An 18,030-nucleotide genomic window follows, 5' to 3' on the forward strand; every position below is an offset into this window, starting at 1 on the left:
ACTTATACTACAACATTACTTGTTGCTTGTCTAAAGTTTAAATTTCACTGTGTGCCCTTTAAAAAATTTTTTTTTTTGCTAAATCTGGAAACCCTAGAAGCTGGGGATGTTGTTACCCTGAAAAAATTGAGGTTCTAAAATCCGCAAGGAAGAAGGGGGGGGGTGGCTTCTTGGGAGGCACATGCCAATAACTACCACAGAAACATACAAATTTCTCCAGAAAGACAAGATTTTTTTCCCTGACACTGACACTGGCAAAATTTATCCAACAGATTTTTCCAGAAGGGAAACTGAGTAGCAAAACAGGCAGTGCCTTAGGATGCAGACACATTTTTCAAATGCATGTGTCCCATAAAATCCAAGGCTACATGAAGTTATACATTTAATGATAGAATTTCTGCAGGTAACTAAGAAAAACCTCAAAATAATATTTTAGAGATACCATTAACTGGATTATCCATGTGAAATTACAAATCTTTTAGATCTTCATTCTACCAAATTTTACTGAAATTTTAATAAATTCCTTTAAAAATCATGCCCACTTCTCAGCTGCTATTTTGTTTCATCACGGGAACTTAACCATAAATCTCATTTGTCTGCAGGAACCTGAAAGTTAAACAAAAAGTGTACTGAGCTTGCAGATAATAGGAATAACAGGCTTTATGGGTGAATCTGTGGACTCACAGTAGCCTGGGTATACGGTGTGAACTGACCTTCAAAGTGGGAGAGCCAGGTTCAAGTGGACAGTGGGGTAGGACAGCACAGAAGTCAAGGCAAAAACTTGTAGGATGAAAATGGAGTCTTCACACACTACAGTTGTCCCTCACTATCCTCAGGGGATTGGTTCCAGGACCCCCAGTGGATACTCAAATCTGCGGATGCTCGAGTCCCTCCTATAGTATGGCATTGCACAGTTGGCCCTCTGTATTCCCGGGTTCTGCATCTGTGGATTCAACCAACCGCGGATGGAAATTTGTTGAATCCGCGGATGCAGAATCCATGGATACAGAGGACCGACTGTATAGCCAATCGCCCAGCCTTAGGGAAGTTGGTGGGCAGTCTCACAGTCCTGGAGGATCGCTGGAAGACAGGGAAACCAGGAAGACGGTAAAACGGGGTTGGTCCAATGCAACAAATGTCTTCTGTGGAGGTGATTTTTTTTGTGCTAAGACTCTGGACTACCTGCTACTTTTTTTTTTTTTTTTTACCTGCTACTTTTAAAGAGATGGCTGAAGATACTCCTTGCAGCCCACTTGAGGCAATGTGAGAGAACTGAGTCCTCAAAGTGGAATTCTAAGTCGTATACTGATGTGTTGTATTTAATGAATATCTGTCAGTTCTTTCTAACATTGTTGTTAGAGAACTGACAGAAAAGGGGTGGAGTAAGGAAGTGAGTTGAAAGAAGCCTCACTTCTTTGACTGAATTAACTATTTAAATAAATTATTTCTTCTCTTTCTTAGAGTAGGGTAAGGATTTTTCTCTCCTGAGAATGCCAAATTTGAGCTTTTCTGTAAAGGGCAGTTGGGTTTGCTGCCAGGCAACAGGAGAGATTCCATTTCTCTTCCAAGCATTGTCTAGCACGTAGGCTTACCCCCCATGGACTAGATGTGTTCTCCAAAAGTTGCTGCTTATAGATTTAATTCATTTCAAAAATAATAGTTACTTGTGTTTTTCACTTGTTTTATTTACCCGAAGCCATTTTAATTCTTTAGAATTTTCTTTTTAAATGACTATACATTAGAATAGTCCATCTTATATAGTTATATTTATTTACCTTTTAAGTGAACTTGGGAATACGGCTATTTAAAGAAATCTTATAGCGAAACATCATATAAGACAAAGATAACTCTCTAAATTGCTTGCTTTTAAAATCTGCCTTTTCCTCTAGGAGATTTGCATAAGGGGAGCTGACCTTATGTTCTGATGGAACTGTTGCCCTTCCAAGCTCTTTGCTTTCCTTTTGAAGTCAATTATCACAAATGTTTCATTGAATTGATACAAGAACGACTGGTAGTGAACAGTGAATGGGTGACAGAGCCATCTGACTTTCAAGGTGCAAACCCAGTAGCATCAACCCAATGAATAAGTCTCTCTTTCTGGAAGAGGTAACATTGCACCACTTCCATCCACAGCCCCTTTCGCTACACCCCAGAGAACACAATCGATTCCAGCGGAAGTGAAGAATCCCTCTCTCAGGAGACAAAGATCAAAGGTATTCATATTCCTAACTAACGAAAGAAAATTGTTCTGATTTACAATATTCTCAGTGAGATTTTTGGTAATACGCACATGTTATCGAGCTGTACCTTTCACATAGAAATAAATACTATTTCAGCTGCTGCTGGAATGCATTTGATTTTAAAAGGGAAGATTGTTATGCAGGTAAACTCTACCATGACAATATCAGTAAGATCTAAAAAATTCCATAATGTTGCATTATTTCGAGATTAACTAAATGACTGAGTCAATCTCCACTGCTAGCTGGTCAAGCGCCCAGGAGTCCAGAATACAAAACTATTGCTTTATATTCAAATTTGTGTTGCATAGGGTATGTTATTGTGAGGTTTCATTTATCTTTAAGCATAGGATAATAAAGCAAGTTCCCCGATTTTGTACAGATACCTTAATGCGGAAGGGAAAGGAAATCTGTATTCTTTAACATTAGGACCTCACAGTACAACATGCTCATCCTTATGGAGATTATCCTGGTTTAAAGGTGCTGGACTTTTGTAGCTTGCTTTCTTATGTTTATGAGCCACAAGACAGACTAGTAATAATTGAAACTTTTCACCACAGAACGAGACAGCTGGCAGAGTTTTTTTTTTTCTGGGCTTACCCTATGTGGTCATGTTTACAGCTGCTCCCATTTTTTTTGAAAAAAAAAAAGAAAGGAAGAAAGAAAAAGAAATTGAAGAGTGGCACAGAAGAAATTAATCCTACTATGTCTGCATAGTAAACTGTTACCTGTTCTTTCCAGACCTTCATCTTTTAATGCCCACATCTTCCTCAAGATGTTTTCACGGTATTTGCAGCACTGGTGGGCTGTTTCCCCTTAAGAGATTTCCAAGCTTTTTATGTAGCAGTATGTCATGTGACACCCCAGTTGTCATGGCAAATATTTGTGTTTCATGAAACACATGGGTTAAAAAAAAAAATCAATGTAAATGGCCAAATCCCAAGACAGACAGGCCTTCAGGCTAGTGTTTGGCCTGCACCATGATTGTTTCAGATTCAGCTGTTTAACAGGCTGTGCGAAGGCCATGGGCTAATGTGCATAATGGGAACAGGCAGGCGCACCTGTTTTGATTCTCACTGTGTTCGAGCTCTCAGGTTCCACAGTTTCTAGGTAACAGATCTACAGGTTTTAGCCAGTAAGTGGTCTATCTCAAAAATATATATTTTTTAAATAAAGACATTTCCTGAGTGCTAATTAACCCTGCCTTTAATCTCTTCCCTGTTGACTTCATGAAGCTTTCCCCTACTGCTAAAAGCAGTAATATTTGAAGACTTCCCCGTGGTCCCGAATTAGTACATTTCTGAATTGACTCTTCAGCGGTAAATGAAATTATTCATTACTCTGTGGAAAGTTCCTAGCATGGAAGTTAAAAGGCTAAGAGAAAGACTGTGATATGCCTGGACTCATGATAAACCCAGAACAGAGCTTGGATCAGTCCCCACCACCGGGCAGTGTGGTGCCACGTGGAGAAACCCTTTCTTGAAAATACTTCTCTGCCTGTCCCCTCGAAGTGGGACTTGGCATCCGATTATAGTCGTTTTTGTAAATATTTACTTTGTCAAACTCTTTCTTCAAAGCAAACAGGGCCCTTGGCAAGCAGAGCATCACTGTCTGGGGTGGGAAAGGTCTTTCTGATTATTAGCTGCAGCCTGCCTGGAAAGAGGGAACAGGCTGGCCCAGAGGGGGAAGCTGGGGAAGTGGGCGGAGGGGGAGAGGGAGACTCTGTGCCTTCTATTCACTTTGTAAAATTGCCCATGAGAGTCATTTTGACTTAAACTGTGTCTCTTCTTCACTGTAGGGGAAAGGCAGAAAGTCAAGAGGATATCATGATAGGAAGGTCTGTAATTTGTGTGACTAGTTGAAATTTGGGGTTTGTCACCTGATGTCCCTTCCTTTTGCTTCAGGGCAAAAGTACGGGAGGCAGGTTTGACAGCTGGAGATGACAACAAAAGTTCTTTCGCTCTTCTTTTATAAAAGAAATTAAATCATGTTTTCAGAAAAGAAAACATGGTTCATTTAAAGTGGAAAACCCTTTTTTCCCCCTCTGTTGGGACTGAATTATTTCTGACTGCAGTCCAAAAAAGTGATTTAGCATACTCAAATTTTTCTGAATCACATCAGTCTTCAACCTCTACCTAAGATTTTCATCTTTTAAAAGTACACTTAGAAAGAATAAAACAGGAAAACAAAACTCAGTTGTCCTCCAGCATGTACTTACATGTGTGCATGGGGTGTGCGTGTGTGTTTATACACGTGCACACATGCATACTACATCTATGATGTAATAGGTAAGGCTGTGGGATTCAGAGTTAAGCTGACTAAAAGAAATAAGGTAACCAAAAAGTCGGTTCCCACAATGGCAAGTACATGCCAGTGAGGAGCATTCCGTAAGGCCATGCATGTGTGATAAAAGTTCTGAACACCCAACTAGTAAGTAACAGAGCAAGAAAGAGCTGGATTTTCCTCTTACTAATAAGGGAACTTTGAGCAAGTCACTTAAATTCTCTGTACCCCACTTGCCTCCTCTGAGAAATGGGGATGATACCTCCTTTCTCTAGGGTGGCTGTGAGGGTTAGAGGCTTTAATGTGTGTGAAAGTGCTTCGGAACAATAAAGTGCTTGTTTCATAATGCACTAGTCTATTTTTAAGAGCATCTTCTAGGCCTCCCTCTCTTGGTGATCTTATCAGTAAGAATCTCATAGGGAGTTTAGTCACCTCTTTTCAAGGAAAAAGAGACCACCTTTTGGATCTCCTTATACTCCTGCAGAGCTGAGTGCAGACAGGGCTGTATTTATAGCAATGACTGCATATAGTCGTCTGAACTTGACAGAAGGGTGTTCCTGGATAAACAAATCAGTGCAATTTGATCCCCTAGTTTTCCTTGACTTCTTGCTGTGAGGTAATTGTGAGCTTGCTCCTGCACCTTAAAATTAGGATGCGTTATGGTTTTCTCAGGGTGTATGCCCAGTAGTGGGATTGCTGGGTCATATGGTAATTCTATTTGTAGTTTTTTAAGGAACCTCCATACTGTTCTCCATAGTGGCTGTACCAATTCACATTCCCACCAGCAGTGCAAGAGTGTTCCCTTTTCTCCACACCCTCTCCAGCATTTATTGTTTCTAGATTTTCTGATGATGGCCATTCTGACTGGTGTGAGATGATATCTCATTGTAGTTTTGATTTGCATTTCTCTAATGATTAATGATGTTGAGCATTCTTTCATGTGTTTGTTGGCAATCTGTATATCTTCTTTGGAGAAATGTACCAAAATGTTCATTGCAGTTCTATTTACAATAGCCAGGAGATGGAAGCAACCTAAGTGTCCATCATTGGATGAATGGATAAAGAAGATGTGGCACATATATACAGTGGAATATTACTCAGCCATAAAAAGAAATGAAATTGAGTTATTTGTAGTGAGGTGGATGGACCTAGAGTCTGTCATACAGAGTGAAGTAAGTCAGAAAGAGAAAGACAAATACCGTATGCTAACACATAATTATGGAATCTAAGAAAAAAAAATGTCATGAAGAACCTAGGGGTAAGACAAGAATAAAGACACAGACCTACTAGAGAATGGACTTGAGGATATGGGGAGGGGGAAGGGTAAGCTGTGACAAAGTGAGAGAGTGGCATGGACATATATACACTATCAAATGTAAAACAGATAGCTAGTGGGAAGCAGCCGCATAGCACAGGGAGATCAGCTCGGTGCTTTGTGACCACCTAGAGGGGTGGGATAGGGAGGGTGGGAGGGAGGGAGACGCAAGAGGGAAGAGATGTGGGAACATATGTATATGTATAACTGATTCACTTTGTTATAAAGCAGAAACTAACACACCATTGTAAAGCAATTATACTCCAATAAAGATGTAAAAAACTAATAATAAATAAATAAATAAAATTAGGATGCGCTTTAAGAATACTAAGGTATTATCTATCTGGAATATTTCTAACAGCTAATGTTGATTGAGCATGTTCTTAGAACATGGCACTAAGCATCTTCCATACCCACTGAATGCTCACAGCAGCCCTAGAACCTTTGTACTGTCATTGTCCCCAAGCCCACACAGCTGGTAAAGAGGTGCAGAGGCTCCAGAATTTGTGCCCCCTCCACATACCAGGTTATGAACTCTTCCTCATGGACTGGTTTTCCAGATATTACTACTACTACTACTATTACTACCAGCAACTAACATGCATGTTCCTAACACTTTACAGGGAACATCTCACTTCATTTTAACAACATCTCTATGTAGTAGGTACTATTATTATTCCCATTATACTGGGAGGACCTGCATACAGGGAGGTGAAGGTCATCCAACTAATAAGTGACACAGCCAGAATGAACTGCATGACTGTCACAGCCCCAAAGCATTAGACATTTTTTTAAAATCTCAATAATTTTTGATGGAAATCTTTCTAAAAGATGTATTTCTGCCTCCCTAATATAATTTTAACATTTTCTCTATTCAATATTATATATGCATATATCCAGTTTCCGGTGTATTTTTTTGTTTGTTTCCTTCAGTATCAGGACAGTAGTTGTCACCTTTGCTCTCATGACTCTGAATTTAACAGCCTTTCCTGTGTCTTCTAGATCATTTAACCAAGTACATCTTGTTGAATAAGTTTGAGTCAATGAAGTTCTGCATAAGGATCCAAGGAATAAAATAATAAACCATAGTAGTGTTTGTAGTAGTTATTTCAAGAAATCCAAAAAAAATCCTAGGCCTTTACTTTTAGGAATCTAATTCAAAGGTTTCAAGTTGCTAAAACTGCCTCTCTTAACAAATAAATCTTTTTATTATTTTAACAACTATGTCTATGGGACGTGAGAGTCCAGGTTAAATTCATGAGTGTGTTTGCTTCTAGGAATGGTGGAGGGAGAGGAATGAGTTAAAAAGAAATATAGAGAGGACTTCAATTGTACCTAATGTTTTGTTTCTTTCATTTAAACACACATATAAATATATGAATATATTTAAAATGTATGTTATAAATAATAACTATAAATATATAAAATGTACTATAGTTTTAAACTATTAAAAATTTAAATATATGTATTTTTGTCTTCTTTGCATCATATGTATATACATATATATATATATCATATATACCTATTATATATATTCTGTGTTATCTAACATTAGGACCTCACAGTACAATATAATTCATCCTCATGGAGATCCTCCTGATTTAAAGCTACTGAACTTTTGTAGTTCACTCTCTTGAGTTTATGAGCCACAGATACATATATATCTCAAAGAAGACAAAAGTTTAACATGTGTCCATGGTAGAGTTTTTAATTATTCTCTATACTTTTCTGTATTCTAGAGACTTTTTCTAAACTAAAGAAAAAAAATAAAAGAAAATCCTATTTCTCAAGTCATACCTCTTTTGTAAAATTTCCTTCGGTGTAGAAAGGTTAGGTTTGGGTGATAACATTTTAATGTCAAATGTGGGGTCTTGCTTCTCTTAGTCATTTTGTTATATTGTTACATTCTTTAGTATTTTCCAAACATATCAATATATTCTTAATCTTCTTGTTAGAAAACTGTGATTATTTTACAGGTAAGTCAGCTGAACTATTTTAATCAGATAACAAGTGTGACAGTGAACATATCAGTGCCCCATCAAGTCTCCTTCCCCCCTACCTGTATAAAGAGGAGATTAGACCAGGTCATTGTTTTAAAGGAGCTTCCACATCCCCTATGACACTCACCCTGATGCCCCCAGGTAAAGGAGAAAAGCAGAAGCTCCCAGTAGGTGGGGCTTTAGGCTTCTCACCCACAGCAGCTGTGTTAACTGTTTTACCTCTTCAACATCAAATTATGTTGTTTTTGAACAAAGTGTTCCAGGCTTAAAAATACATACTTTGAAAACCACTAAGTGATCTCTAGCAGCAGTTTCGACTTTGACTTGTCACGTCTAGTGGGGGAAGAAGCCTACTTCTTGAAGAGTATACAGTGCCTTCCTGGTTGGCTTTGTGCTTCCATCACAAGCTGGTCTCCTTTCTTGTCTTGGCCTAAAGGGTTAAAGAGAGTGAGGTATGTACTTTGACAAGCATTAGCACTCAAAAACTGGAGGTACAAGATGAGATTCAAAAGGAAGTCCAAGGCTAATTTTCTCTTTTAGACTCGCTTTCCATGATAAGACCTCATTTAATTTACCAACTTAAAGAAGAGGAAAAAAAATCTGAAAACAGAAGAAAAACTGCAGCATCTTTTAAAGCCATTTTCTGTTTTCTCTAACTCATTAGAAATTGTCAGCCTTACCTATGCATTTTTGGCGTGAAACTTTCAAAGTGAATTAAAACTAAACAGTTTTATTTGCAAAACAATTTTTCTTGCAAGATAGCATTGACAAGAAAAATTTTTATAAAATTATTTTTGCTTCATAGCATCATCTAACTACATTTTTTTAACATTTTGAAATTTATTTATTTTTGATTATATTGGGTCTTCGTTGCTGCGCGTGGGCTTTCTCTAGTTGCAGTGAGCGGGGGATACTCTTCGTTGCTGTGCACAGGCTTCTCATTGTGGTGGCTTCTCTTGTTGTGGAGCACAGGCTCTAGGCATGCAGACTTCAGTAGTTGTGGCTTGGGGGCTCAGTAGTTGTGGCACACAGGCTTAACTGCTCCGTGGCATGTGGCGTCTTCCCAGACCCGGGCTGGAACCCGGGTCCCCTGCATTGGCAGGGATTTTTAACCACCGCGCCACCAAGGAAATCCCTAATTGTAATTTTCATTGCATGTGATTAATAATTTTATTGGGTTGATCAAAAAGTTCGTTTTGTTTTTTCTGTAAGGTGGCTCTAGTAGCACTCAGTTGTCTTTAACTTCATTTGAAACAATTTTGTTAGATTGTATTGTGACAGCTGTCATATCAGCATGCATTTAAAAAAAAACTTATCAAAATTGGTGAATTTTTGTGTAGCCATTTTAATTTTGAAGATGGAAGAAAAAAAGTAACATTTTCAGCATATTATGCTTTATTATTTCAAGAAAGGTAAAAACGCAACTGAAACGCAAAAAAAGATCTGTGCAGTGTATGGAGAAGGTGCTGTGACTGATAGAGCATGACAAAAGTGGTTTACGAAGTTTCATGCTGAAGATTTCTCACTGGACGATGCTCCACGGTTGAGGGGTAGACCAGTTGAGTTGATAGCGATCAAATCGAGACATTAATTTAGAACAATCAACGTTATACCACGTGGGAGATAGCCAACATACTCAAAATATCCAAATCAAGTGTTGAAAATCATTTGCATCAGCTTCGTTATGTTCATCACTTTGATGTTTGGGCTCCACGTAAGTTAAGCAAAAATAACCTTGACCATATTTCCGCATGTGATAATGAAAACGTTCCATTTTTAAAACAAATTGTGATGGATGATGAAAAGTGGATACTGCACAATAATGAGGAATGGGAGAGATTGTGGGGCAAGCAAGATGAACCACCACCAACCACACAGAGGAGGGTTTTCATCCAAGGAAGGTGATGTTGTGTATATGGTGGGACTGGAAGGGAGTCCTCTATTATGAGCTCCTTCTGGAAAACCAAACCATTCATTCCAACAAGTACTGCTCCCAATTAGATCAACTGAAAGCAGCACTCAATGAAAAGCATCCAGAATAGTCAACAGAAAATGCATAATCTGCCATCAGGATAACCCAAGACCGCATGTTTCTTTGATGACCAGGCAAAAACCGTTACAGCTTGGCTGGGAAGTTCTGATTCATCCGCCATATTCACCAGACATTGCACCTTCAGATTTCCATTTATTTCGGTCTTTACAAAATTCTCTTAATGGAAAAATTTTCAATTTCCTGGAAGACTGTAAAAGGCACCTGGAACAGTTTTTTGCTCAAAAAGATAAAAATTGGGGGGAAGATGGAATTATGAAGTTGCCTGAAAAATGCAGAAGGTGGTGGAACGAAAGGGTGATTATATTGTTCAATAAAGTTCTTGGTGAAAACGAAAAATGTGTCTATTTTTACTTAAAAACTGAAGGCACTTTTTGGCCAACCCAATACTTACATACACCAGAAAAAAGCTTATCAATAAGCCACAAGATAATTTTTATTTTTTTGCTGTGTCCCTGTCTTTTATCAAATTATGACCTGATCATCCATAGATGAACTAGAAAGTTCAGAAGGAGAAGAAAATTTCAGAAAGGAGAAAAAAATGCCTAGATATGCAAGAAAAATTTTTTCCATAATACCCTTTGGCATTATTTAAACTTTGGCATGTCCCTTTGTTGATATCATACTGTATATTCAACTGTCATTTTACTCTTTTCACCTAACAGCTTATCATAAGCCTTTACATATATGGTTTGAAACTCTTTATAAAACATTTTTTTTTTTTTTTTTTTTTTTGTGGTACACGGGCCTCTCACTGTTGTGGCCTCTCCCGTTGCGGAGCACAGGCTCCAGACGCGCAGGCTCAGCGGCCACGGCTCATGGGCCCAGCCGCTCCGCGGCATATGGGATATTCCCAGACCGGGGCACGAACCCGTGTCCCCTGAACCGACAGGCGGACTCTCAACCACTGCGCCACCAGGGAAGCCCTATAAAAGATTTTAATGCCTACGTAATATTCTGTCTTGACAATATACCACAATTTTCTTAGCCATTATCCTGTTGACATTAAATTATAAATGTCAAATTATTAATAAGTATTATAATTATTAATAAGTAAATAATTTCCAGTTTTTCTCTGTTATAAATAAGACTGCCATGAACATCTTTCAACTTTGTACATAAATCTTTGTATTTAGGCTAAATCTTAGCAATAGAGCTCTTTGGTCAAAGGGTATGGACATTTTCCGATCCAAGTAACCAAACTTTCTATTAGTGCTCCAAAACTGAAGCTATGAGTTTACAAATAATTTGTATGATCATAGTACAGCATTGAGCTGTAAATGCTGCCCAAGTGGCTATGAGCCTAAATTTTACTATTCATTCATTCATTCAACTAATCTTTATTGACCTCTGATGGTGGGTCAGGCAGTGTACCAGGCACTGGGGATACAGCAGTGAACAAAAAAAATCAAGTTTTTGACTTCTTAGGATTTATATTCTAGTAAGGGAGGCAGAAAGTTGTTTATTTTAATATTATGTGAGGAAGTGATAAGTGCTATGAGTTAAAATAAAGCAGACTATATATGTAGGTATAGAGAGTGTGACAAGGTGGGGTATTATAAGAATTCTGTGGGCTTCCCTGGTGGCGCAGTGGTTGAGAGTCCGCCTGACGATGCAGGGGACACGGGTTCGTGCCCCGGTCCGGGAGGATCCTACATGCCGCAGAGCGGCTGGGCCCGTGAGCCATGGCCGCTGAGCCTGCGCGTCCAGAGCCTGTGCTCCGCAACGGGAGAGGCCACGACAGTGAGAGGCCCGTGTACCGCAAAAAAAAAAAGAATTCTGCAAGTGTTCAGTGATCTGTGACCAACGGACTTGCTGTACACATATTTTTCCTCAAGAAAATTGTCATGTCAAGCTTTACTTTGGTGATGATAGAGGTCCTTCTCAAGGCTTGCTCTTTTTCCTTTACCTGTAGAGAAAATGAGAGTGTGTCTTTTCTCAGGAAACTAGGAATCCAGGCTGCTTTTGATTCCCATCCTTATCAGGTACATATATCCCCAGCAGGTGCTACCCATCAATCATAATTGTCCCAGTTGGCCCTTAACTATGTCACATTCTCACAGAGAATAACAGAAGGGTAGCAGAAAAGAGGAAATCAATGCAGCAGTGAAATGAAACGTGTCTCTAGAAAAGGAAGTTTTACATTTGACTGAAAATATACGCCGCCCTCTATTTAAAAAAATCTTCCTGATTTTGTTCTGTTTGATCTTCAACCAGAATTGGATCCATTGAATGTTTTTGTTCCAAAAGAATGCAAACAGGGATGGGGATTTTTTCTCCTCAGGAAGTGTTTCAGAGTTCAGGAAAACTCATTTAAATAAAGATACCTTTCAAAACAACTGCAGAAATTATCCCTAGAAGATTGCTGCTGACATGAGTTGCCTTTACAGTCAACGCAATGAGTTCTCTGTTTTTGTTTTTTATTCTCTTTATAAAGGTTAAGGGCTCTGACTCTCACTTTTAACTGACCCTTAAGGGTTATGCAGTTTGTACGTCCTACAGACTGACAGCTGTTCTGCTGATTTGCAGACCCTAAAATACTGGACTATCCCTCTTTAGGGTTCTCTCCCCATGACCATCTTTACACAGAGTTGGTGCAGGCAGCTATTCCTCTATTGTAGTTTGCAAGTTGCAAGAAAAGAGTTTCCTATATAAAAAACAGAAAAGGAAAAAAAATCCCTGGGTCTCTTTCATGGTACATGAAGTGAACCTATTGGAGATGTTTGCCTTTGAAGTGATGGTCTGACTAGCTCCAGGAGTTTATTAAACACAGATACTACTGCAGAGGTAACACTTTAAGTCAGAGAGACACAGGGTGTCAGAATTAGAAGTGCCCTGAGGTAAATTGAAACCCCATGGGAGAAGTGACTTCCCAAGGCCACAGAGGAAGGTGGTGACAACCTAGATCCCAAGACTTCTTCAAATCCATCACTTTGCCACCACACCATGGTTCTCTGGCATGTTCACAGGGGTTAGCTTAACAGACTGCTTTTCAAATAAGAAAGGAACAGCAAGTCAAGGCCAGGTTGACTTTGATGAAGGAGATGGCAAAAGGAAGGCTGAGAAGGAGAGCACAGCTTGGTAACGGGCCATATAGGATGTTTTGGACAGTTAGGGCTGTGGGCATTGGTGGGATGGGGGCAGGGAATAGCAACTAGCTGTTTGATCTTTGGTAAGTCACTTAACCTCTCTGAGCCTCAGTTTCCTCATCTATGGTAATAACCACATGGACTGGAAGTAAGGCAGTGAAAAATTCTTTACACATATTCCGATCTTCACAACTTTATAGGGACCTCTCATTCGTACAGATGAGAAACATTTAGTTTCAGAAAGGATGTTGTCTTAGTCTGCTCAGGCTGCCGTGACAAAATATTATAGACCATGTGGCTTAAACAACAAACATTGAATTCTCACAGTTCTGGAGGCTGGTAGTCCAAGGTCAGGATGCCCGTATGGTTGGGTCCTGGTGAGAACCCTCTTTCTGGTTTGCAAATGGCCGCCTTCTTGCTGTATCTTCGCATGGTAGAGAAAGAGATCATCCCTCTTTTGTCTGTTCTTATAAGGGCATTAGTCTCATCATGAAGGCTCCACCCTCATGTCCTAATTTCCTCTCAAAGGCCCCATCTCTGGGGACTAAGGCTTCAACATATGAATCTTGTGGGGACACAAACATTCAGTCTATAGCACATGGTAAGCTGCCCAAGAATACATAGCACATAGTGGCAGAGCTTGGACTTGATCCCGGGTTAGTCAGATTTCAAGGCCAAGGCTCATTTCCCTGGACCCATAATATCCTATTTGAGTTAAAAGTGAGGTCAGTGACCTTCAAGATCCTTCATGCTCTAAAATTCAGCACTATGATTATGCTGAATCCCTGAACCCTGATTAGGTCAGCTATTGTCCCTGAATATTGTAAATATCTTTCAAACAAATCTAACAAGCTGAAGTCTTGATGTCTGTTCTGTACAAAGCTTAACACATTGTGGACCCTCAGCAAATATTAAAGAATGGGACAGACAAATGGCATCCCTGGTCTTCAGGGAGTAATGAATTCTCCATCTTTGAGAGTCACTCCACTCATACTCTGAACTAAGCTCTCCCCTAGAGCCATAATGGCAGGAAGAACCATTCTTTTTCACACAATGGAATTGCTGAGGTTAATTACTAGTGGATATGTTTGGGTGTTTGAGAAACTGAACATCGGCTTATAGATTCAGAAGCGATTTAGTCTATCCTTCTAGGCAAATCATTCTCTAAAGATGATATCGTTGTTGGATTATCCCAAATACTTGACCATTTACCACCAAGAGATCTCGTTTATATCCAATTCAGAGATCCTTGGCTACAATTTAATCCCACATCCACATGCTATCCACATGTTTGAAAAGAACATTTTTCATAAATACATTCAGCTTAGATTTAAATACATGTTTTCTGGATTTTTTTCTTTGCAGCAGTTATGTCTGAATTTTATTTTACTTTATTTTTATTATTTTTGGCTGCATCGGGTCTTCGTTGCTGCACGCGGGCTTTCTCCAGTTGCGGGGAGCGGGGGCTACTCTTTCTTGCGGTGCGCGGGCTTCTCATTGCGGTGGCTTCTCTTGTTGCGGAGCACGGGCTCTAGGTACGTGGGCTTCGGTAGCTGTGGCACACGGGCCTAGTTGCTCCATGACATGTGGGATCTTCCTGGACCAGGCTCGAACCCGTGTCCCCTGCATTGGCAGGCAGATTCTTAACCGCTCTGCAACCAGGGAAGCCCTATGTCTGAATTTTAGAAGCTGATACCGGGCCTGTTTTTGCTTCACATCTGTGACTTACATGTATAATCATTATCCTGCCTTTCTGGTGTTTGTATTAGACTGAGAATTTTTCCTAAATAACTTCCCCATAAACTCTCAAAGTTACCTAATTAGTGATTATACTTTGCAAACGAAGAAGAGCATTTCTCAGCTAGTTGACTCAGTTAGTTAGAACAGGATGCTAATAATTAGGCCACGACCACAGGTTTGGGCTCTGTGTGGGCCAATCAGTAAGTGCAGGCATCTCACAAAGGTGTGGCAGGTGTCCCAAAAGGGACCAGGTGAGAATGCGGATGGCACAACAGACAGCCATCCCCACTAGAAGGAAACAGTGTGGCTACTGAGTCAGTAACACTGCATTAGGAGTGCAGCACATCTTAAAAGAGAAGGGGGGGGGAAGAGGATGGGAGGAAGGAGACAAAAAGAGAGAGAAGGAAAGGAAGAAAGAAAGGAAGGAGGGAGGGAGGGAATAGGTGAAAGAGGCAGGGAGGAAGGAAGGGAGGAAGGAAAGGGAATGGAAGGGAAGGGAAGGGAGGAAGGCAAATAATTGTAGACGAGTTCATGGAGATAAATAGTAAAGGAAGAATAGCAGAAGGAACCAGAACCTGAAGCCTGGCGTGACCTTTAATCAGGGCTCTTATTCCTAGCAGGCTGTGAAGCAGCTTTGTCTTTACCTGCTCAGTGGATCTCACAATGCTGATGCACTGCTTTAATTTGGGAAGGCTTTCTCTTGAGAGACATGACTTTTCTTGCTCTAAGTCTAAAGTGCTCCCAAGAGTGGCATTCTCCATGACAGATGTACTACAGTTACGCTTTAGCTGACTCCAAACCCATAGCTTCCCCGTGCCTGAGTGGTCTATTTGATGTCCAAGAGTATTTTTCCGTTGAGAGCAGGTCTTTACTGGAATATCATCCAAGAAGGTAGGGAGGTGTAATCCCTTTGTTCTAAGACAGCCACCATTCAATTCAGCAACCCCATTTCCACTGCACGGCTATCCTTTCAAAAGGTCTTAAATGCATTTGCTGTTGTATGTCAATGCCCTAGACCTACCCCCTGGAAGGGCACTGTCCAAGAGAGACTTAAGAGTCCTCTCCTTTCTAAACTTCTCCCCAAGATTGCTCCAATTCCACATGACTCTCCGTAAAGAAAAGAAATTTCAAAACTAGTTTAACGTTACCAAGGAGAGCAGATCCTCTGGCGAATCTCCTGTCCATAGTTGCACTTCCTATAGGAATCTCAGGGTCTTGCTGTCAGGATCAATCATGTGACTGGCAGGACCAGCCAGCTCCATACATGTCCATCTGTGATTATTTTGCATGTCTGTTTCTCACTGAGGAAGCACCGCCATTCTTCTCTGAATTCTAACCTTCCCACCATCTTCTTCTTGAAGGAAGGCGGAAACAAAGCCACAGGGCCGTTGCTGTTGGAACGTGTGCCCCTTGTCTTCTACCAGGAGCTCCAGCTCCTGCTGCCAGGGTTGATGTCTGCAGAAGGAGGCATTGCTTCTCTAACTCCCTCTTGCCTGTCCAAGAAGAAGAAATTTGTTTCCATCTACCAAACAGTTTGCATTCTCTCTTGGAGCCTTGATTAGCTCAGAAAGGGCTTAGAGTCTTGGAGAGAAGGCTTTCTCCATTGTTCTTATGCCTATAATGACTCTTAAAAGTACACAAAAGCTCCCTGCTATAAAAGTCTGCTTCTGAAGTTCAAGGAAATTACCCTTTTCAAACTTAACACTTGCTTTTCAGCATTTTTACTTGAGATGACAGTCTAATTAATTATTCCACTGTCTGGAACCTAAGAAAAGAAAAAGAATAGGAAGGTGGTTTTTTTTTTTTTCCCCTTGTGTTTGCTTATTGTGCTGTATTGTAAATATATCTCTTGGCTTGTTTTTCTCTTAGATAGTTTAGTAAAGACAAAGCATGAACAATCTAACATAGTAATACTCAACACAGTGCTGTGGAACAATAGTCATTGATAAATTAACTGGGTCTTTTTTTTTTTTCTTTGAGTTCCGTGAAAACTCTTCAAAATGCAAAGAGCAATATAATCCTATAATCTGGTAAAGATGGGCTTATACACCTGAAAATGTTGACATATTGAAGACAATCTGTTCCTTAAATCCCTAAGCAAGAAACAATCAGCATTGTAAGTTGATACCTGGTTGACTGAGGAGAAGGCAGGACCTGAAACATCTATGCCCCTCACCCCTCAGGCCATTAGAATCATTTAGACCATGGGGAGGAATGTCTATTTTTCCAGTGCCAGAGGTTTCAATAATGAAATGTAGTAGTTTCACAGAGGACAGTGACACAATAAAATTTCCTTTTCCTTTTTTTTTAAAGGGGTATGTGTGACATATATTGCTGTTGTCGTCCAAATCTCTTCTGATTTTATTTTTAAGTAGCATTTATTCAGTTTTTTTCATACAGAAAAGTATAAAGAAGAAAAAAACTGCCCAATCGTCCCATCCTTAGAGAACCCCTCTTGACATTTAAAAATAAAAGTAGTATGTTTCATGACTTAAAAAACTCAATCAGTACAGATAGGAACAAAGTGAAAAGCAAATGTTTCTTGGTTTTAATTGTGAGATTTCAGATTCTATCTGCCTGGGGACAGGTCCCTAAGAAGGGTCCAGATTTAAGAATAAAAGAACATATGACAAGAGAAACCTCAAAAGTGGCAAGGGTGATAACACACAACATAATGCTCTTTGTAAAACTCACTCCTGGGTATTCAAAGAAGGTGGCAGAAGAACTCCAAAATGCTAGAAATGATGACCTGTTAGAAAGTCAGAAAAACAGGACAGCTTTGATGGGCTTATATGAAGTCGTCACAGAGATTGCAAAGAAAGGCTTCATCCTATTTTTCAGGATTGGTGGATAACTTACGAACAAGAAAGCAGTGACATGCTTCCATCCATGCATGTGTAAAAAGTAAATCATAGAGATTATGGGGTCAGCTGACCATATCAAAGTGAACTAAATGCATAATTTTTATATGAGTTTCTTACATTTTTATAAGAATGATAATAGCTTTGAGCAACCTCTAAAATATCTTCTGGCAACGAGTTTTATGATTATATAACAGCCTGACTTTCCTATTACGACATGTATGTATTAGAACTAGGATCCATATCCTCCCACCATCAAGTAATAAACGATAATGTGATAGTGTGTGTCTTGACCGTTCATTTATAGTAGATTGTAATTATATTTCATCTCTGCTGACACTTTCCTTCCACAGGCCATGAAAGTGACAACACCTTCTAAGGCTCTGAAATCACCATGGGATTATGACTTTTTTATTTATAATGGTGCTGTAGACAAGACAGCCCCAGACTTCTTA

General features: G+C 39.7%; 1 protein-coding gene across 7 annotated transcripts in view; it reads left to right on the forward strand.

Annotated features, from left to right (window-relative positions):
* Positions 1–18,030, forward strand: part of IQCH (IQ motif containing H) — a 210,626-nt gene that overhangs the window by 94,537 nt on the left and 98,059 nt on the right. For 5 of the 7 annotated variants that reach the window (XM_029236988.1, XM_029236989.1, XM_029236990.1 and 2 more), the window contains 3 exons: positions 2,134–2,213; positions 4,036–4,074; positions 17,929–18,030. The exon at positions 17,929–18,030 is cut by the window's right edge and continues 450 nt beyond it. In XM_029236988.1, the coding sequence (XP_029092821.1) occupies positions 2,134–2,213; positions 4,036–4,074; positions 17,929–18,030 (221 nt within the window). Of the gene's footprint in view, positions 1–2,133; positions 2,214–4,035; positions 4,075–17,928 lie in introns of those variants that run through there. The other 2 variants (XM_029236994.1, XM_029236995.1) reach the window with 1 other exon arrangement.

This window comes from Monodon monoceros, unplaced genomic scaffold (genome assembly GCF_005190385.1).
Source record: "Monodon monoceros isolate NGI ecotype Baffin Bay Population unplaced genomic scaffold, NGI_Narwhal_1 Super_Scaffold_21, whole genome shotgun sequence".
In the NCBI taxonomy this organism is placed as follows: domain Eukaryota; kingdom Metazoa; phylum Chordata; class Mammalia; order Artiodactyla; family Monodontidae; genus Monodon; species Monodon monoceros.